The sequence below is a fragment of the Takifugu rubripes genome, chromosome 17 (genome assembly GCF_901000725.2).
Source record: "Takifugu rubripes chromosome 17, fTakRub1.2, whole genome shotgun sequence".
Classification (NCBI taxonomy): domain Eukaryota; kingdom Metazoa; phylum Chordata; class Actinopteri; order Tetraodontiformes; family Tetraodontidae; genus Takifugu; species Takifugu rubripes.
Window position 1 is genome coordinate 10,209,597 of NC_042301.1, and position 20,605 is coordinate 10,230,201.

Consider the following 20,605-nt stretch of genomic DNA (forward strand, 5'->3'; position numbering starts at 1 on the left):
CTGTAATTCGTCAAAAACAGGGAACCGTGAACATCCCTATAGATGTTATTTTCCTCATATCGGCCCGGGTTCTGAAGCCGTGGGGGTTACAGGGGGTGCTTAACGCCAATGTCGTACGTGCAGAGTCGTACACAGCAGAGCGCACATGCGCTCTGACGCGACCCTTCAACGATTTTGACCACTTATGTCCGATATTGGATGCGGCTCCTTTCTGAAACCAGCCAACTCCGACTGGTGGTATCGCGGTGAGTCTCATCTAGTTCTTTCATCTTTTGCTTGTCAGTGACGGTCGGAATTCCGTCTTCGGCGTGAGCTGATTTGTTAATATTAAAAGTTCATTCCCTCCTAATTTGCTTGTTTCTGATATTGTAGTTTGATAGCGCATCTTAGGTATGATGGCAACGTTTTCTTACACGTAATCAGGAGCCTAATTTGTGTATTTAATATAACTGCCCTGACATGAACGACCTGTTCAAAGAGGAGGGTTATTGCTGCATTTATTTACTTTAGAATTTTGTTTGTGTTGTGCATTTCTTTTACTTTTCCATCATGTATTCTAAGGAATGGAATGTTACCTTCCACTACATATTTAGTGCCATAATTGTCGCCACTGTCCAGAGAATAATTATAATACCTTGTAATCAGCCCATATTTAGTCTAAAGAATATTGCCTCCACCACTGCCAGCAGGAAAATCACCGATGCTTTAAACTGGAGTAATAATTCCTCTCATAATTCTGGTCGTTTTGTAGCATTAATTCATCACTTTAGAAATCCCATGTTAATATTATAGAATTCAGGATGTTGGATATTTGTTGCGGGTACGTGTTTCAACTCGGTCTAAAAGGGTCTAAAAACGATGTTTATGAAATATTAGGGCAAAAATAGAGAAAACGCAATTGGTGTTGAGAGAGGAAGCCACAGAAACAGAAGGAAAATGGAGATTGGAGCTGGTTTCCTCCTCTCTTCACTGGTTTCCACCTGCTAATGAGGTGGTGGAATTAATGAAAGAAAGGGAAGGATCCAACCTTTCGTGACTCATCTTTCTTTCAGCCGCTGAATTAATGAAGATTTTTCTTTTAATTGATTGAAAGGCGGTTTTGTGAAACCTTTAGGGCTTTTAAAAGCCTTCTGTCTATGAAGTGAGCAGCAAGACGTGTTAATTGACGTTGACATGGACGAAAAGAACCCTGCACGAAAGCAAGAATAATCAATTGATGTCCCTGTGACTGCATTTTTTTAATCCCCTTTTCCACTCGAATGTTTGATGAGAATCACTCTGCTTCTCTGCCTCTGAGTTGTAAAAGTGCAAATCCTGCTCACACATGCATGTCGGAGTGCTGATGAAACGATTACATTGTGTGAGCTTTTCAGTCCTCCTAGACGCCGTGGACGGGGTGCAGACCTGATCCGTGCCTGCAGATCTGCTAATTGAACGGCAGCTGAGAGAGGAGACCCCCGTGGGGAGGATGATGGATGGATCACCAATTAGCTGACGGTGCAGTTCTCCCTGAGATACAGGTTCTTGTCATGAAATCAAATGTTTTTGGTTGTTTTTTTGTACATCATTTACTGTTCTGTTGCCGGGGTTGGCCACAGGAAGTAACTTGTTTCAGCAATCTAATTGAACCTGGAGGGATTATATTTGACAGCTGCAGCCCTGCTGGCAGCAGGACACATCACACCAACACTGTCCCCCCACAGGTGCATTCTGGGTAAATCATCTTTTCAATCAACAGGAAATATTTGCCCTTGTCTTTCCTAAATGGAGGATCAAGGGGCTGGGCCTGGCCCATTACTGAGCCTGTTACCAAGATGATTAAGAAGCTCTGGCCACCCGTGCCTTCTCATTAGCCATCCTCGGACCCTGTGTTGATGTCTCAGACTGCTGCTGGATGTTCATCTTTTAAATTGATGGGGTGCCTCAAAAACCTCTGTCTTGGTAGGAAAATAGAGACCAAGGGGAAAAAATCCAAATATATATGCTGCCACACACTGGCGACACTGGGCCGCTCTGAGGCTGCAGGTTGTAATTTGTGAAATGTGTTTCTTGGATGGCGAGATAGTCTGAGAAATTACTGTCTGAGTCTTCGGCACTTTGATTGAATGCTGCTGTTGCTGCAGCCTCCTATCTTCATGCTCATCACTTGCTTTGTCACATCACGAACACACACACGGCTAAAACTTACTATTTTGATGTTAATGAGCTGTCACAGACTGAGGATGAGAAAAAAGAAAGGAGATGGATTCAAATCTAAAAAAACTATATTAAATTGCTAAAATCAATGAAAACTGACAAACAAAGCTCCTCCTGAGTTTAGCTAGTTTGATTAAATCTGTCATAGAGCAGCCTGCTCTCACCACAAGTCATCAGAATCACACCCTGGTCCTGATGTGAGGTACATATGAAAGTTAGGGGGTGACCCCCTGACCCCAACCCTCCGTGAGAGGAACCACAATATTTTAAAGAACAATGCATTCATCTGAAATGTGGATGACTCCTGCAGCATCTGATCGAGAAGCTGAAAGGCCACAGACTGACACCGAGTGTTAACCCTGCCGAAGCAACAGGAGGGAGAATGTGTAAGGTTGACCTCTGCTAAACGGCCCCCGAGTGTGGCAGCGTCTGCCTCCCAGATTTAGTGGCAGGAAACAACCCATGGAGGAAGCGTGTGCGCGGGCCCATGCAGACAGTAACATTTAAATGTCATTAGAGCACCGACTCCTCAGCCTGCATTCATTCTGGCTCTCTTGCTCTCAGTTCTGGGCCTTATTGGGCCGTGTCCTGACCCTTGGTCACCATAGCAACACACTGAGCTGACCATAGACAGGGAGACAAAGGTGATGATTTCATGCGTCTGCTTTCATTGTGTGTGTGTCAGAGATTAGAAAGCTTTTATTGTGCCGGACAACCTAAAAAAAAAAGCGACTGTGAGCGTGCGCTTTTGCATGCGTGTGTGTTTGTAAAAGAGTTTTCTATCACATACAGGCCCAGTCGGCTTTTTTATTTATTAATTCGTTTTTTATTTGTTTATGCATTTGGTTTCACCTGCATATTTAATCCATGACATTTGAAATGTGAATGGCTGAGGTCGAAGGTCAAATACACGATTATGCAGCACAACACTTCCAGCTCCCAAAAATGAGAGCGGACTGACACATATACTGTGTATATTTCAGCATTGCTCAGGTCCAGGTCATTTTCAGGGGGCTCCAGAGAAGGAGAATCCAAAACTAGGCTATTCAGTCCTTGATTTTCACCATCTAAATGATGATGACATCATAATATCCAAACACTCCCACAGTACACTGCCCACAATGCCAACCCAAATCACATTCCTGCAGCCCACTTCATCACCATTGGCGACCAAAGCAGGCAAGCGTGACATTCCCTCATCCCGGGAGGTTATCCTGGCCGCCATGGCAGGTGTTTTCAGGAGCTCAACTGGATAAAGCTAGACACACATGTAATCAGTGTGTTCTGCGTGCTGAACGCCCTGGTGGTGTCAGGAGTCTATAGACGGCCCTGCGGGGGGTGGGGTGGGCAGCATAGATGAAGGTCAGAGCAGGAGAGGATGTATTTGATAGAACATATATTGTTAACATCCCCATTCCTCAGTGAATTCCTGCCAGTTTGAAAATAATTTGGTTGGGGGGATGGGGGTTGATCTTCCACCTTCACGCTGGACTTTGAGTGACAGATCTGTTATTTTGCTTCTGTAGGTTCGGACATGTTGTTGCTGTGGAGCGCCACTTATCAGCCATCACTGTGAAGGATGAGGGTGTGCCTGCCTGCAGCACGGTGCTTATTAGGAAGGCAGGCTGGTTTCATAAATAGTGCTAATGGAACTAAATAGTGTTGTGTTCCTGTTCTGGCCTGGTTGTTTTTGTTGTGACGTATAAAGGGGTCGTGAAGTCCACTAGTTCCTGTAACAACACGGAGGTGCTGAGATGCCTCTTGATCCAAAAGGTTTTCCCTTGACATTTTAAGATGCTTTTAAAAACATGTCCTTTTGTGGTTCCCTTCAAGGACCCGTCCCTGATGGGAACCTGCCCACGACTTTTGCTTGGTTCTCCTTAACGGCTTCATGGAGCTCATCCAGGCTACCCAGAATTCCTTGCTGCCTTGCACGGCAGTTTCCTGTGTTCGCGAATTGATCCCCACGTCTTGGGCTCCTCCCGATCCACTTTACATCTTGCCCACAAGTGATGCCTCTTTTATTTTAGACGACACGACCCAGAACATCTCCACCCATGAACTTGGATCCCATCCCAGCCTAACTGCAGTTTTCATCCCTCTGATCTACGGGATGGTGTGTGTTGTCGGCCTGGTGGGCAACACCTTGGTCATCCATGTTATTGTTCACTACACCAAGAACGAGTCGGTCACCAACATCTACATCCTCAACTTAGCCATCGCGGATGAGCTCTTCATGTTGGGCCTGCCCTTCTTGGCAGTGCAGAACGCTCTTCTCTCCTGGCCCTTTGGCTCCCTAATGTGCCGTGTGGTGATGACAGTGGACGCCATCAACCAGTTCACCAGCATCTTCTGCCTGACCGTGATGTCGGTGGACCGCTACTTAGCTGTGGTGCACCCCATCCGCTCCTTCTGGTGGCGGCGGCCCAGAGTGGCGAAGGCCATCAGTACCACGGTGTGGGCGGGCTCCTTTGTGGTGGTTTTGCCGGTGGTGGTTTTTGCAGACGTGCTCAAAGATGATGGGAACTGCAGCATCGTGTGGCCCGAACCAGCAGAGGTGTGGAAGACGTCGTTTATCGTATACACGTGCACCGTGGGTTTCTTCTGTCCATTGCTGGTCATCTGCTTGTGCTACCTGCTGATCGTCGTCAAGGTACCAACTGAACAAATATTCAACTTCTTCAAAAGTGTATTTAAAGTGACGTTTACAGAACAGCATTCTGACTTGCTACAGCTAGAGCAACCGTTTTTTAATCTTCTCTTTCAAAGGTACGCAGTGTTGGTAAGAAAGCGCAGGCCACTTCCTCCCGCCGCAGGAAGTCTGAACGTAAAATCACCAGGATGGTCGTGGTCGTGGTAGCGGTTTTCGTCCTCTGCTGGCTTCCGTTCTACGTCCTGAATATTGTCAACCTGCAGGTGGTCCTGCCAGGTGACTTCAGGGGTCTGTACGTGTTTGTTGTTGTGCTGTCGTATGCCAACAGCTGCGCCAACCCCATACTGTACGGATTCCTGTCCGACAACTTTAAGCGGGGCTTCAGAAAAGCGCTCTGCGGGTCCCCTCCCAGAGTGAACCACCACCGGGCCGTCACCGAGCCGCAGCGACCAACAGAGGAGTGTGGCGGCATCGTGCTCCAAGTACAGAAGATGGAACACACGCAGAACAAGAGATGCGGTGAAGACGAAGAGGATAAAGACGGCGAGGCAGGAAGTGGCGCGCACGTGAGTGAAATATGCAAATCAGCAGTGAACGGCTGCAGCTCAGCAGATGGATCAAGGACTCAGGTGGAGCAGAGACGCAGCTCCGAGCCAAAGTCCTCCTATCATAACGTCAGCATCAGAGATTGGGGGCAGGGAGAGCTGGACTCTGACCCGTCTGTGTCCTCTGGGAGTGGGAGGAGTACGAAACGCAAGACACAACCTGAGGATTCAGCAGGCAAACACTCTGTTCTTGAAACAAGCAACCTGTGAAAGACATGTCAGTGTTTCAAACAGGTGATGCCAGTTATCTGTTTGCTAACAAGGCTTCTCTTTTTAACTTAATGGTCACCATGTGGGGATGGAGGAGGGTTAAAATTCTGATGTGACTGGCTGCTTCACAGTTTCAAATGTAACTAAGGGACATACCAAAGTCATGGATATTCATAATTATAATCAAATGAACAGGTGCTGAGTTGCACCTGTTTGGGATTTTGATGAGAATTCACAACATTTCATTCAATTTTGCAGAATTTCAGCCACTAAATGATCTATATCACACTTTTAACCGAAATGCTGGGACACTTTCAAACATAAACTTCGTCCAGTGAATTGGTTGGATATTAAAATTTGTGTTTGTGATGTTTTCTAAATGTGTAAAAAAAAAAAAAAAAACTACACTTTGAAAGTAATGATTGAAATTGTGTGTCATAAAGTATATCGGGATGAGACAAAGTCCCTTCAATTGTAAATAGATTTTATTTGATTCATTTGTTTTCAAATTGATAAAGTGCCCTGTTAGTGCTGTCAGGCTGTGAGGTATTATTTTGTTTTAGTCAATGCTGGTGTGGAAACTTGTATCATTTGTTCATCAGTATTACGTATAATCGTGTCACAAATGCAAATGGTTGTAATATGTGGTCTAGGCAATGTGATCTTAAATTACTGTTTGTGTAACCTCTCAAGAAAGATAAAAACTAACATTAAATGCAAAATTATTTATTTTTTCTTTAACAAATTATCTTTACAAGTCCGTTACTTCATTTTCATTCCCACTTCTTGCTTTAGCAATTTTTGAACAGTAAGATCGACGCGCCCTCTAGCGGAGAATATTGTCATTTATGGACAACGGACCGTTGATGGCACAGCTTACTGGTAAATCACAGACAAATAGCCAAACTTTTCTAACTTTTGTGTCTGCACACTTGCTGTTAGAGGTCATTTCCTATATCAGTCAAAGAAAATTAGTTTAAACCTATTTTCAAATCATTAGTTTATTCAGTTATTCCGTCCATTACTCAGTGACGATGTCTCCAAGCCACTTCAGGTAGGGTGGGTTTCCCTGGTCGATGGGAAAGCTGATGGTCTCGGCCACCTCGTAGGGATGGTTAGAGCTGGGCACGAAGTCAATGAGCAGATAGGAGTTAGCAGAGCACGCAGGGAGTGCATATTAACAGCAGAACTCAGTGACTTCAACAACAGAGCAGCTCCTGCTTCATTTAAGATGCTTTTTACAATATTGGACTGAAGAAATTGACTCACCGCACATAGTCAACAAGAGCAGGAACCTTTGAACTCCTGGTTTTAATCATCTGCAAAGAAGAGAAAACAGTTTTGTTTTTTTCAATTTTGGTCATCCCAAAGTCCGTTAGGGATTTCAGAATTTTTCTGGAACTCTTGTGTCCCTAATATACAAATTCTCTGGCACCAAACTGTAGTCAATGTAGTAGTAGTTATGGCCTGGCATACAAATTTAAACATTTTTAGCACTGTGATTCAAATACACAGTTGTCTCTTGAGGTGTCTTCTGCGCTTTTCACATTTGAACAGTTGGTGCCTTGCGACCTCTGCTGGTACTTTGGAGACTCAAAGCTGGACTTGCTTTATCTAAAGCTACAGCCAATTCAACACAGTCGGCCAGAGGCAGCTGGAAAGTATTTAGAATAACAGTAGTTGTAATGCCAAAAATTTCAGTGAATACTAACCAGCAAAACCTCATTGTCCTCTTCGATTTTTCCCTGCCACTCATATCTGAAAGATGAGCACAAATCCGCAGGTGTGTCGTAGACATCACTCTCACTGAATCTCAAGCATCACCTTTTGTACACACAAACTTACATAGACGTAATTGCTGGGATGATGTTGACACAGGCAGCCAGCTTCTTCTCCACAATACCTCTGAAAGAGAGAGGGAGAGACTCTTACATGAATGACTGAATTTATCTCACTTACTATACACAGGCTTTATTTTGACATTTGGTGCACATCACCTGGCCAACTGTTTAGCCACTGTGTCATTAGGACATGTGACAAAAGCAGCCGAGTGTGTACCCGAACTGTAAGTTTCAGATGCCATGGAAAATGCCCTCAGACCGACAGACCTCAGCAGCTGGAACATAAACAGGCTCAAGAACACCGTCTGAAAGAGCAAAGAAAGAGAATATACAGTCACATTCTCAAAATGCATCAGAACATGCCTATATAAACATTGATAGGATGTGTTAGGAGACAACTTTCAAGAATGGTTCACCAGAAGCAACGCTTTTAATTGTCCACCTTGCAGTGTCTCTGTATGGGTCAGGCCAAGGCACATCGCCTGGAGAAGCGCCACAAAGCAAACGCGTTAAAATCACTTCATAATCACTGCAGCTACATTAGTGTGAGACATGAAGGGATGTGTCTTTAAAATTAAGTTATACAAGGAGAAAATGTAACTGCCTGAGACTGATGCTGGATTAATGTGTTTGTGGATGTGCAACATAAACCTTTATAGAATTAATTAATTTGAGACTAATTGAATAAAAGTTTCTAGATTTGTTTTTTGACGAATAGCAAATCTAATTGAAATATTCCCGAGGTAGCCTAACAATGACAGAGAAGCAATATCTCTATTAAAACCTGACACTAAATTACATGAGTGAGATGTGTTTAGCTAGTAGCAGGACTAGCATGCAGCATGTTTGTCTCTCATTGTAAAAGGGGAATCACTGCAAAGTGCTTTAAAATACGATAAATATCCGTAATAAAGACGTATGCAAGCACAAAAATAATAAAGATTCCGTTTGTTCCTACCTTTAGTGTTGAATTACCGACCGACCCACTCGCTGCCGTAAAACGTGACGGCTGTGTTTGCCAAACCGTCGTAAAATCAACATGGCGCTTCTTCTTCTATTTTTATTATTTGATTGGCAACCAATTTAATGCTTAATACCGTCATCTACCAGCCTGGAATGTGGACTAGTGGATTGGGAAACAAAATAAACCAACATGGCGCCTGAAGAAAACAGTTGTTTCTGAAAGAAAAGGTATAATGGAAGAGATTATCATGATAAGTTATAATGGAGCAGATAATTATGATGCGAAAATCTAAACACTGAAAATTAGGTTGCGCCAAACCGTTCTGACACCTTTAATGGCGTCATCTAATGTTTGTAGAAAATGACAGGTGTAATAATATGTTGAATCTAACAACCACTGCTTGTTGTTAATCACGCAGTGGCAGCAGATCACCGCATGATGGCAGCTTTCACACAGCAGACCAACTATAATACCGAGCAAACACGTGTGTGTGTGTGTGTGTGTGTGTGTGTGTGTGTGTGCGTGTGTGTGTGTGTGTGCGTGAAAATTAGAAAGCCACTTTGTTTGATAACATCCACCACCTCCCTCCATCACAGCCTCCTCTCCTCACCCTCATCCTTGATTAAAGAGACAAGCATGTCATGCATACACACACATACACACACACAGACGGGTTGTGACACGTGTACTTAGGACAAGACTGATTGAGCAGTAGCTGATGTGAGTTCCGTACCAGGAATGCATGGACACATTCAGACGCTGTGAGCCATATTAAGCAGAGCCTGTCAAGCTTTTGCAGGAGCTCTGAGGAGTAATGGCTGAAAGGGAGAAGGGATATGTTGGTGGAGGTGGGATGGAGTTGTAGAGGGGGGGGCTTGTTCCCATGGAAACTGTGCAGTCAGCACAACTGTACGTGTTATGCTCTGTCCTCTCTCATCGGCATCCTGCGGCCTCTCCCTGCTCAGCTGGACATGACAATGTACGCTCACATGAAGAACACATGCACAAGCTTGTACCACAACTGCCCTGACCCTGTTGCCATGGAGACCAGTGACCATGTGTACATATGTATATATATATATATATATATACACACACACACATATGCTAGTGTGTGTGAGATGCCAGACATTGATACATGTTGCCATGGCACCACTACCACCACAGCATCAATTGATTTATCCTCTTTTTTATCATCCCCCTCTTGTCTCCTGCTTTTCATTCCCCCCATCTTTTGCCTCCTCTATCCCTCTGTCTCTCGCCCCCTCTTCCTCCAAGCATGAGGAGAATCAATATGTTTTCAATTTGCAGCAGAGCTTTCCTCCTCTGCATCCTAATCAGCCTCCACTGGCCCTTTAACTTCCAGAGCGAGGGAGACAGACAGAGAGAGAGAGAGAGAGAGGAATGTGGAGAAGAAGATAAGACCTCAACCAAAGGACATTTCTAATATGCAGCTATGACGCTGACATCAGAATTTGCAAGGTGTTTTTTTTTTCCTCTCTGGTTTCGGTTCAGGTGAGATGAAGCCTGCAGAGAAGATAAGTTATGACATCACATCCAGGTTTTCCTTCAGGTGGCTTCAAAATCATGTTGCAGGAGAAAAGTGCAGTACTCCAAAGAAGAAGAATCCCAGATGATGCCAATCTGATGGTCTCGTCCACGTTTATGACTTCCACATTTTCACCTCAGTGAACAGTTCATTTATAATATGTGATGGAGAAAAGGCAGTCTGACCTCCAGCCATTGATTTAACTGCAAAGAACCATCAATGTCAGTAAAATCACTTATTTAGATACAAATTTTATGGGAAATCCATATGCGGCCTAAACGTTTGGATGTCACATTTTTGCCTCGTTTATTATGTTCCGCCCACATCTGAAGCTGAAGCTCCTCGTCCAGACATCTGTGCGCGCTGCTTTGCCCTGGATACATTTTGCCAAGTCGGTTCTGTGTTTTGGCGATTGCAGTTGTGCATTTTTAAATGTGATGTGAGAAGAAGCCTCGGGCCCTGACGGCTTTTGAAACTGCCATCCTGACATGTGGAAAAACAGCACTTTATTTTAAGGGACACAGAATTGTGCAATGAGCACAAAAATGCATTAAAGTGATCTCATCTAAAACAACAGCACGAGCTGCTCGTCTTTGTCTCTGTGAATTTGCAGCATTAAACCTGATGGCTGCTTCAGAACCTCAAGTTCCCCTGATGTGATGTTTTGTTCTCTATCAGCTCCTGTTGCTACGGGCGGCTCTAACCGCCGGGTTCCTCCGCAGGCTTCAGCGACTATCACGTTCAACTCTTCAACTTGAAATGCAAATAAAGTCGTGTTGTTTTGGTTATGATATATTCTGCCTGGATCTCTTTAATGTGGCTGTATTCAGATGGGATCTGTGATGGAGCTTGACCTCAGGTGGAGCTGGACTAGTTTAACCTTTGACACAGGAAACTGGAATGGCTGATAATCAACCACAACGCTGCTAAAATTTCTGTTTTACAGGTTAATAACACTTTTGCCTGTGTGTGTGGGCCAGGCTCCCAGCACAGGGTTAGTTAGAATTGGATTTATGTTAGGTTCTTCATCCTCTTAAACCTTTGTCGACATGTTATCATGAGCATGTTCTGCTGGTTTCTGCTGGGTTTGTATCCTAGTGTCCTCTTTGATATGCATGCCTGTTACATGCAAATTCATCAAAACATTAAATCTTGAATACAGAAATGAAGATAAAGTCAATGAGACCTCTGGGACAGTGGTGTAAATCTAAAGTGTAGGATAAAGAGGAAAAGAGCGCTCTGGGGCAACTATGAATGAGCTGCTGTCTTTCTCCCTCCTTGGCTCCATTAACCCTGACTTCTGAGGTTCTGAGGACCACCTCGAGACCTCTCTCCTCCTTGAGAGCAGAGTTTTCACGTGTAATAGCAGGATCTCCACAGGATTCAGGCTGGCCCTCCTCTTTTCACTCCCAGACCTGCACTTATCCACATAATTGAACGACAACTGTGGCTTCAGGAAGGACGTATATTCATGACGTCTGTGTCGGCTCTCTGACCGTCGTTCCCCTGGAATATACAATGACCATTACCTAGGAAAGTGCTGATCAGGCGTTGGTTTGTGATAAGGTCAGTGTTTGTGCGTAACTGATTGGATTGGGTGAAAGACACAAACCTGCAAACCCTGTAAGCGTCTGGAGAATCAGCCGATTCTTGTTGAGATTGTCTGTTCAAAGTGGAGCTGAAACGCAAACATTCATCAGATTTAGAAACCAGGCGACATGCCATAAAACACGGATGACCGAGGCCCCGCTTCCTGGAACAGAACAGAGGTGCCAAATGGCGTAATCTCAGAAGCAGAAGCAAACTGGACAGTGCAAATGATTAATTGATGTATTTGACCTGAATAACAGAGCGGACAGTTTTCATTTCCTCTTTTTGCTTTTGAGGACTCAGACCCTTCTACAAATACCCAGAGTGTTGATGTATTATTTAATTCATGCAAATTAATCCTGAAAGGAGGTCAGGTCATCATCATTTTAAAAAGGAAAAACTGGAAACCCGCCGCTCTCGCTTCTGAAGACGGGACACATCACACCGCGACAGGTAAAGGTGTGTGATCTAGGTCAGAGCTGCTGCTTTGTAACATGTTTGTGAGCACTCTGAACATGTGTCGCTTTGCCCTTCTGGGAACAGCTTTTGTACTAGTGGAGAATAATTCTGACCAAGAATATGGCAATGACTAATCTGGAATAAAGCAGGCTAACCCAGAATAAAATGCAAAACAGTCAAAATTGTATGCTGCTCACTGGCAGCCTGTTGTTTCAGCTCAAATTTGCTTGAAATAATAAAATTACTGCCTGAGAATGAATTTGGACTCGATGTATTTGGACATTTCCGCTTCACAGATTTGCGTAGTAAAACTTCCTGTCTGGAGCTGGGATGCCAAAAAGGAAAATCCGGAGCGGCTGGACAGGATCGGCAGCCTCTGGACCAGCAGATGTCCCTGCGGTCCTCCCAGGAGGGCTTTGATTTTACAGATGATACCAACCTGATCAGTTTCGGGAGAAGCATTCAGTGGTTCTGCCTCTCAGGACAATAAATAAAACACCTCTTCAGCTTATCTGCCCTCTTTCTCCCTGCTCCACCTCACTTGTCCCCCACCTCGTTCTGTCTGACTTTGCTGATGGCGCCGCAGCAGAGCAGGGGAAGAACTTTCGAAGTAGGCCAGGTTGCAGCAGGTAACGAGTTGTTCGTGCTGACTGGAAGCCCGCGACAAGTGCAGGAGGAGCAGGACACCCCGGCTCACCCTCAGGCAGCAAGGAGGCGTGGGAGGGCAGAGGAGACAAGCATGAAGGAAAGTATTAGCCTGAATCAGACGTGCAAATGGGTTGGGTTGGGTTTTTTGGGTTTTTTTTTTGCATGTGTCTGCATGTTCCTCTGTGAAATACTCCTCCGTAGTGCATTAAAATTAAAATGCAGCGCACATGCTTATGCGCCCACCTTCTGCGCACTCTCACACTCAAATGCAAAGGAGCAGCAGAGATACATCACAGGGCTGGAGCCATCTATGCCAGCAGCTCCTCATCCACCGGCTCAGGAAACCATGACAAAAGCAGTCTAAGGTTGTGAGCGTATCTGCCTTCATCATAGATGCAGCCCCTTTGTCCAAACCAGATTATTCCAACCACATGCGACGACGGTCGGATCAGTTTGTGACCCGCAATGCTCAGAGACCTCACTTCTGGTTCCAAGAAATGCAGATGAATAGAAAATAGGAAATAAACAAAATGAAGCTGTTGCTTCCTAATTTGAACGACGCGTGTGATCCATGTCAAATGAACTAATAATTCCAATTGAGCAGAAATGTGCTTGTGCAGTCAACAGAAGAAACAGAGCACTTGCTTGACCAAAAAAGATACATTAACGGTAATTATGCAGATAAATGTTCTTTTTGTAAAACGAAAAAGGGAAAGGAATCGTGTAATTTTCTCCAGCGTCATCTTTCTTCTGCAGCAGATGTGACTTTGGCCTGAACAACACCTTGATCAGACGTGTTCCTGGAGGAGAACAACAGCGCGTCACCAGCACTTTGCTTAGGAATGCAGCATCAACAATGCGGCAACAACGGCGGGCTGGTCATGATTAAAGGCTCTACTGAGCCGCTCGTCTCGTCTCTGGCCATCAGCAGCCGGGGTGCAGCAGGGACTTGCGGCTGTGGCTGGATGAGAGAGGAGAGGAGGAGGAGTAGAGTAGAATGTTAAACATGTCCTCTACACCCCAGAGGAGGAGGAGGGAGGGCGGCCAACATGGCAGACTGTTCGCTCTCTGCGTCTCTCTTCTTCTTCTGATCACCCTTTCTTGGTCTCTTTGCTCCGTTGCACCTTCTTTTTCGAATAGTTTTTTTTTTTTATCGTGCCCTCCCCCCCCAACACCTCTGGAGTCTAAAATATCTATACATTAAAAACAAGTATTAATAAATTACAACCACAGAGCAGCAAAGTCTCTCCAACTTTTAATGATGAACTTGCTCTGATTAGTTTAATTTTGAAATGATGCTCCATTAAACACAAAAGGGTGTCGTTCCTTCATCCGAGCTCTTTCATGTCGGACACTCAGGATTGTGTTCGATTTGTGTGATTAAAGTTATGATTTGAATCTGTTTCAAAGTTGGTTATTCCTGCGGGGTGCTGCACAGGACGGAGTGTCACACATGGGCGGCACTGACCTTCTCGCTCATCGAGAAACGAGAACGCGCATGATGCAGAATGCTGCTTTCTGTCAAATCTGCCTCTCTGTGGCAATGCCGGCTTTCTCTTCCCGGCATTAATGAGGCTGATGCTGGCTGCATGTGGACAGACATGTTGAGGAGAAGCAGGCCATGCATGTGATCACCCTTGGATGGTGCAGGCAGCTGTAGGCCAATCGCTGACAAAGACACAGACTCGCTCATTACATCCAGATCAGACGAGCGCTGCAGCAGTTATGGCCTTTCAAAGTTTGACGGCTGACATTTAATTACAGCATCCCCAACAGGCAACTTTGTGTAATTTCAGAAATGCTTTAACAATGCCGGAATTCACCGCTCAGGCTTTCTGCAGCAGTGGGCCATCGTTTGAGACACGTATGGTTTCAGCTCCTCCATTTAAACATTCAATCCCAGCCCATGTGAATTGTTATTCCAGGCCAGCGATGCTGGCAGCCTCGTACCTATAGATGTAGTGAACAGCTTTGCATATCAGGCTGCAAATGTCAGTGAGAGATAAGTGTGAACAATATGAACTTTGGTACCCAGAAATGATGAGATGCGTATGAATTCCACTTCCTCTATATTTGTGCTTTATAGCCCACAGTGATGTGTAGGATGTGAGCTCCATGCATCTGAAAGTCAGAAGCCATCTCAACCTTCTTGGCGCCATTCACTGCATATTCAAGGACTACTGCAACGCTTGCTATTTAACCTCCTCACTCCTCCTTCGTCACATCAAATCCTGCATTTTAAGGAAGAGCTGCAGAGTCGGAGATCAGTCGAACCGATCGGTGCTCTCCACCGTTGCCATCGGGCACAAGCCGCAGTTTTGCTTGCTAACACAGAGGTTGGGAGAGCTCCTGGCCTGCATCTGCGTCAGGTCCCATGAAAATACCAAGCAGCTGCGATGCAGAAAATCACAAGAGGGAGACAGTTGCCGTGGATCCAGCGAGGCCACGGCAGAGCCGTGAGTGGTTACCATGGTGCTCTGGGATGATGGACAGTATGAGACATCAGGATACTGTACATTTGAAGTTGTGATTAAAATATAATGGAAAATACCTTCCAAGGTACTTGAAACACTTTATTATTCAGAATTTTTATCTGAATTATGAAGTGTGTCTCAGCGGTTGGACAGAAATCTCTGTGTTCTCTGGATATGAAACACAGAACGGAGTCACGTTCAGGCTACAGGTCCCGGTTCGCTGGCTGCACAGCCGGATGCATCCCGACTGCTGGGTCGGGTGTGTCCCGATCGGCCCGCTCGCCAGGAAATTCAAAAGAACCTGCGTCTCACATTAACAGCGACCCATTGTTGATTCTATTCGGCACAACACACAAACAAGCAACAGGTCTCCTGCAGGACAGAGGTCAGAGGTCAGGGGCGGTCAAACAAAATCTTTTCTTTTTTAAAATTTTCAGTTTAGTCTCAGCAAGTGAAATAAAATCACCTTTTATCACATTCTGAACAAACTTTAGTGCTCATTGCCAAGTTCTTTTGGGGAATGATGCAGTTTGAAATACTGATCAATGGTCAGGTTACTTCAAAAAAGAGACTTGAAAATATGTTTTTGTTTGTTTTCAATCGAATCTCATTTTTTTAACGCCAGACTGTTGTTTATTTCAGTTACCATGGACTACCCTGTTTTATTACTGTATTGGATCATGGATAGGTAATTTGGCATGTTTTGTCCCTTATTCAAATTTTACAACAGTGCCAAGAAGTGGAAACTGGCATCATAAAGAAGGGAACTTGTCACACTGAACCAACAACAGCTGACAAACACTGAACCCCAAAAACCCTCCGAGAAAAAGAAAAAGAAGTACTGAGATTAATCGTCAGCGGCAGTGACTTGTTGAAAAAGACTTTTTTTTTTTTTTGCAGTGCGCTTGTTTTTGCGCGGTGAAGCTGCTGCTGCTGCGCACGGAACTCTCCCTCTCTCTCCCTCGCTCTCTCTCTCTCTCTCTGTGTCTCTGTCTTTGTCTCTCTCTCCTTCTCTCTGCTTGTGTCGATTTTTTTCATCCTCTGCCTCCAGCCATCATCCACCCCCTCCTCCTCCTCCTCCTCCTCTCCTCTCCTCTCTCCACTTCTATCTCAGCTCTCCGAAGAAGAAAAACGAGGAAACGGAGGACCGATGTGTTGCTCGCCTTTACCGGGTTATAATTAGGGTCCACGTATGTTTTAGGGGGGCGGGCGCGCACTTGAACCCCGACGCTTGACAGCTTTGCAAAAAATCGCAACCGTTTTGGCGATTCGTGGTGATTTTTTGAATTTTTTTTTTTTTTTTTTTTGCGCCTTGAAGGTGATGACAGTAAACGGGTCCGTGAGAGACTTGTGCGCTCGCCGTCGCCGTGTCATAACCGCGTAGGATCGTGTGGATGCCAGAGGAAGAGGCTGCGGCGCTCCGGGGAGCCTCGTCCATCGCCTCCGTGTTCTCCTCACACCTGCGAGCGGCTGTTTGAGCGGTGATGCTCGGCCTCTCCGCCTGGATGCGCCCCTCTCTCCGCGCTGTGTCGTCGGTTCCGCTGCCTGTAGCCTCTTACAGCAGATTCCTCCTGTCACCGGCAAAAGGTCTAGGGACCACATATGGAATCTGAGGATCAGAATTTTAGGAAAAAGGAAAACTAAGCAGGCTCGTTTGATTTTCAAAACTTAACCATTTTTTTTGTCCTTTCATTGGCTGTATTTTTTTTTTCCAAATCAGGAAAAGGGGGTTGATCGTCCCTGGTTGGTTATTTTTCTCCATCCTGAGTGGCTTTCAAGGCAGTCATGGTTACCGGCTGATTATTTGGCATTATTTATTGTCCTGTCCTCGATTTTTGTATGGAGCACTTTCATCTGCGGGTTTGAAATTTGTTCCTTTATTCCTCTCAGTGCATCCAGACCTCTTCCTTTTGTCTTTCCTACATATTGTTGGGGTCCTGTCTCTCTGTCCTGCCTGTCTCCCTCCCTTCCAGAGTACATGCAAGCCTGGTTCTTCCAGAATTTCCATGAGCCTCTATAATTCACTGAGCCACTGAGATACATCAGTCAAACCTCATCCTGAATAGTTTCATCATCTGGTGGAGGTATTTGAGGAGGCATTTGTTTAAAAAACAACCAGGTGACCAGTTGGATTAGACTTCACCACCCTCCACCCCCACATTCTGGTGTTTCTTCATCCCTGAGTTCACTCACACTGTGTGCATGCCTGTCCTGGTCTGCGTTCAGGTGTTTACAGCAGGAAGTTTACCTGGTTGGCTGTTTTCCTGTGTGAGCATCACAGTAAAGGCCGTGTAGGTAAAACTCTGGCTCTCTGTGCACATCATTCCATATCTGTCAGCGTCAGGCTGCGAGGCCTGAGACAACCACAGAGAAGCAGAGCAACGTCCTCCATCTTCTGATTATTTCGGCCTTGTTCGGCGCCTGACATTTAGAGGCCTTCCAACTCCACAAAGTAGGCCTCCGTCCCAGACTAAACCTCCTGCGGGATCTGCTAGAAGTTTTTAGGTCAACTTATTTTTTCAGATTCCAGAGCGGGGCATCTTAGCCGCCGCTCGAGAACTGGAATTCAGACCCCTCTGTGGCCGAGGGTCCCGTCAACCTCGCAAAAATCCGTTTGACCCGTAGGCCGGGCCGAACAACCTCCGCACTCCTCTCGATTCTTCCCTGTTTGCTGTCCACCCCAAAACCAACCATACGATTTCCCCCGAGCTCCCCTAACTCCCCCGCCCCCCCAGCGGCCCCCCGCTACCGTCGTCCGCCCGAGACCGGCCACCCCCCGTTTTCCGAGCTGGCGTGGCGACGCAAACTCACAAATATTTACTTCCTGTACATCAAGAGGAAAGGGGGCCCCCCTTTCGTGGAATGCGGCAACATGGGTGTGTTTGACCGCGGAGTTCAGATGCTGCTGACCACGGTAGGGGCCTTCGCCGCCTTCAGCCTTATGACCATCGCCGTGGGGACAGACTACTGGCTGTACTCACGCGGCGTCTGCAAGATCAAGAGCACCAACGAGAATGAGACCAGCAAGAAGAACGAGGAGGTGATGACGCATTCGGGCCTCTGGAGGACCTGCTGCCTGGAAGGTGAGCTGGGGAACCGACTGGGTGTCTGTGTGCAAGTAAAGATGCTCCTGCTGCATCACACTCAGGTGGAGGGGTGGATCAATGCCTGTATGCCCACACACACACACATGCGCACACACACACACACGCACACACACACATACACACACACATCTGCATTTGTTCTCACATACCTACACTAACCTATCTATCTATCTATCTATCTATCTATCTATCTATCTATCTATCTATCTATCTATCTATCTATCTATCTATCTATCTATCTATCTATCTATCTATCTATCTATCTATCTATCTATCTATCTATCTATCTATCTATCTATCTATCTATCTATCTATCTATCTATCTATCTATCTATCTATCTATCTAGTCTGTCCGTCCATCTGTTTGTCTACCTACCTACCAACCTACCTACCTACCTACCTGGCTATCTATCTACCTATATTTCTTCATTTTGGGTTTGTCTGGACCAGAGTATCATCCGGCCACACATTAGTTGCAGAGAGAAGAAGTGAGATCACAGTCAACCCTGGCGGTTCTGACAGCACCCACGGGACTTTCTGGCCGGGTGTAAAAAGTTTAATTCAACCCCATTTGTTACATAAGTCTCAACCTGTTTGAACTTGTTGAAAGTTGAACTTTTGCGTTGCGCTGTTTGAAACGGTGGACATAAACAGAACATGCAAGCACCAAAGCAGCCTTCACTGGACCAGATTTCCACCCATATCGGCTGAGAACTGGCCTTTGCACCATCAACATCTACTGGTGCAGTCTTGTAGTGACTTGAGCCATGTGATGTCCTGTGACACACATTTACGGGCTTACAGGCAAAGGAAGGACAAAAACTTTTTCCTTGTGCCTTTATTTTTTTATTTAAAAAAATAATAACTCTGTTATGTGTTTAGTTTGGTGAGCTGATTCCTACCTGGTGCACATTCACACATGTTGGACGTGACACCCCCCCCCACACCACCACCACTATTTAGTCACACCTACCCTTCATTCAACCACTGCCACACTGGACCATTAGGATTAATCACAAACTGACCTGTAATCAGCTCAGTTTGCATCATGAGTAATCATTTAACTGTTAGCGGAATCCTCAAGCAGCCTGGGTCTGTAACAACTGTGACCCATTTTACACTGTAGCTGGGGGTGGGGGGTTGCTGCATACTGACAAACTCTTCTGTTCTGATATTAAACACACAAATCTTTAGTTCGGCTGAGCACCTGACATTTAAAAACGGTGTTCATTTAATTTCACCCATTCAAGAATCAATTAAATAACACTCACAAAGATCAGAGCATTAGGTTACACACTTACCTGCTCTGATGCCCTTTGCAACAGTGCAGCTTGGATATTTGCTAAACAGAATCCTGTTGGTTTTTCGCATCCAAATTATATCTGATACTAAACCGCAAAGTGTGACACAGGTCTGGTCCCAATTCTGCAAATTAAAAGGGACAAAAACCCCCCTTAAACCCCCTGAAATCAGCATATTTTCTCTCAAAAGTCACAGTATAAGGTCAAAGTTGCAGAATGGGCTGCGGCAGGTTCATACTAGCTGCAAGCATAAACGCCGGGAAAAAGTGACTTTAAGGTCTCGTCACCCAAAATAAAAGATCATTAAGTGAGGGGTGTTTATTTGCACACTGTCTCCTTGTTCTTTTACTTTTCATGAGAACATCACGTTCCCTTTGTAGTTATTTGGATTCATCGGATTTAATTCCCTCAAAAGAAAGACTTGTTTCAACCTCACTTGCTAATTCGGTGCAGGTGTGATGTCGATCAAACATGTGACCAGGTTATGTAATCTCAGCAAGGTCATGCTGCAAATCTGGAAGTTCTCCAAGGACAAAAATGGGTTTAACATATAGAAATGGAGGGGGGAAACAGAATCTTGGCACGTAGCTTCTTGTGAAATTGTGTTAAATCACAAATACATTTTGAATGCAGCCACGCCAACTCACTCCATGTGATATGCTTATTTTCCCCCGTTAAGTGGCTTTACTTTTCACACTCTAAGCTCACTCGGCATCCTCGGCACTGCAGATTCGAGATGGTTAAGAGCAGAGCGGCATTGGGGAGGGATCCAGCTAGCCTGTGCTCCGCAGCTACAGTTGCTTTATGGCTGCGTGATTACGGAGAAAAGGAGGGGAGAAATTGGGAGGTGTTGAGAAAGAGGGGAAGGGAAAAAAGGACGAGGGAGGGGAAAAAAGAACAAGAGAGAGAAAGAGCAGGCAGTCCTGGTTTTTTGTCACACCCCCTCAGGCATCCAGTGCTATCTTTAACACACAGGCCTACGTTCTATCTAACCTATCTCGCCCTGGC

The 20,605-nt window shown here is 45.4% G+C and overlaps 3 protein-coding genes across 8 annotated transcripts in view; 2 read left to right on the forward strand and 1 right to left on the reverse strand.

The window, feature by feature from the left end:
* The first annotated feature begins 58 nt into the window (after positions 1-58).
* Positions 59-6,066, forward strand: LOC101061835 (somatostatin receptor type 5). Of its 4 annotated transcripts, none has more exons than XM_029851307.1 (4): positions 59-245; positions 1,374-1,520; positions 4,030-4,849; positions 4,966-6,066. In XM_029851307.1, the coding sequence occupies exons 3-4, from the start codon at positions 4,088-4,090 to the stop codon at positions 5,662-5,664; spliced, it is 1,461 nt and encodes a 486-aa protein (XP_029707167.1). In that variant the 5' UTR covers positions 59-245; positions 1,374-1,520; positions 4,030-4,087; the 3' UTR covers positions 5,665-6,066. The 4 variants fall into 4 exon arrangements, with proteins under 4 accessions (XP_029707167.1, XP_029707165.1, XP_029707166.1 ...); XM_029851305.1 differs by having other exon boundaries at positions 1,383-1,520; XM_029851306.1 differs by having other exon boundaries at positions 1,383-1,497; positions 3,723-4,849.
* Positions 6,067-6,374: 308 nt separating this feature from the next.
* LOC101062066 (protein CutA homolog) lies at positions 6,375-8,570 on the reverse strand. Of its 3 annotated transcripts, none has more exons than XM_011620018.2 (7): positions 8,464-8,570; positions 7,922-7,987; positions 7,662-7,810; positions 7,510-7,569; positions 7,377-7,422; positions 6,934-6,983; positions 6,375-6,785 (listed from the first exon to the last, which is right to left on the reverse strand). In XM_011620018.2, exons 2-7 carry the CDS (start codon positions 7,982-7,984, stop codon positions 6,686-6,688), a joined length of 468 nt encoding a protein of 155 aa, XP_011618320.1. In that variant the 5' UTR covers positions 7,985-7,987; positions 8,464-8,570; the 3' UTR covers positions 6,375-6,685. The 3 variants fall into 3 exon arrangements, with proteins under 3 accessions (XP_011618320.1, XP_029707168.1, XP_029707169.1); XM_029851308.1 differs by having other exon boundaries at positions 7,948-7,987; positions 8,464-8,549; XM_029851309.1 differs by lacking the exon at positions 8,464-8,570 and having other exon boundaries at positions 7,909-7,974.
* A 7,719-nt stretch (positions 8,571-16,289) lies between these two features.
* Positions 16,290-20,605, forward strand: part of LOC101061612 (voltage-dependent calcium channel gamma-2 subunit-like) — a 34,227-nt gene continuing 29,911 nt past the window's right edge. Inside the window, exon 1 of the mRNA XM_003978659.2 lies at positions 16,290-18,272. Within this exon, the coding sequence (XP_003978708.1) occupies positions 18,062-18,272 (211 nt within the window). The 5' untranslated portion in view covers positions 16,290-18,061. The remainder of the gene's footprint in view (positions 18,273-20,605) is intronic.

Excerpts from the sequence above, each read along its gene's own strand:
- LOC101061835 (XM_029851307.1), top strand. The coding sequence starts at position 4,088 with ATGGAGCTCATCCAGGCTACCCAGAATTCCTTGCTGCCTTGCACGGCA. Across the intron at positions 4,850-4,965 it reads ACCTGCTGATCGTCGTCAAG|GTACGCAGTGTTGGTAAGAA; the intron begins GTACCAACTGAA and ends TCTCTTTCAAAG.
- LOC101062066 (XM_011620018.2), bottom strand. The coding sequence starts at position 7,984 with ATGTGCCTTGGCCTGACCCATACAGAGACACTGCAAGGTGGACAATTA. Across the intron at positions 7,811-7,921 it reads AATTAAAAGCGTTGCTTCTG|ACGGTGTTCTTGAGCCTGTT; the intron begins GTGAACCATTCT and ends TTGCTCTTTCAG. Across the intron at positions 7,570-7,661 it reads GTGGCTAAACAGTTGGCCAG|AGGTATTGTGGAGAAGAAGC; the intron begins GTGATGTGCACC and ends TCTCTCTTTCAG.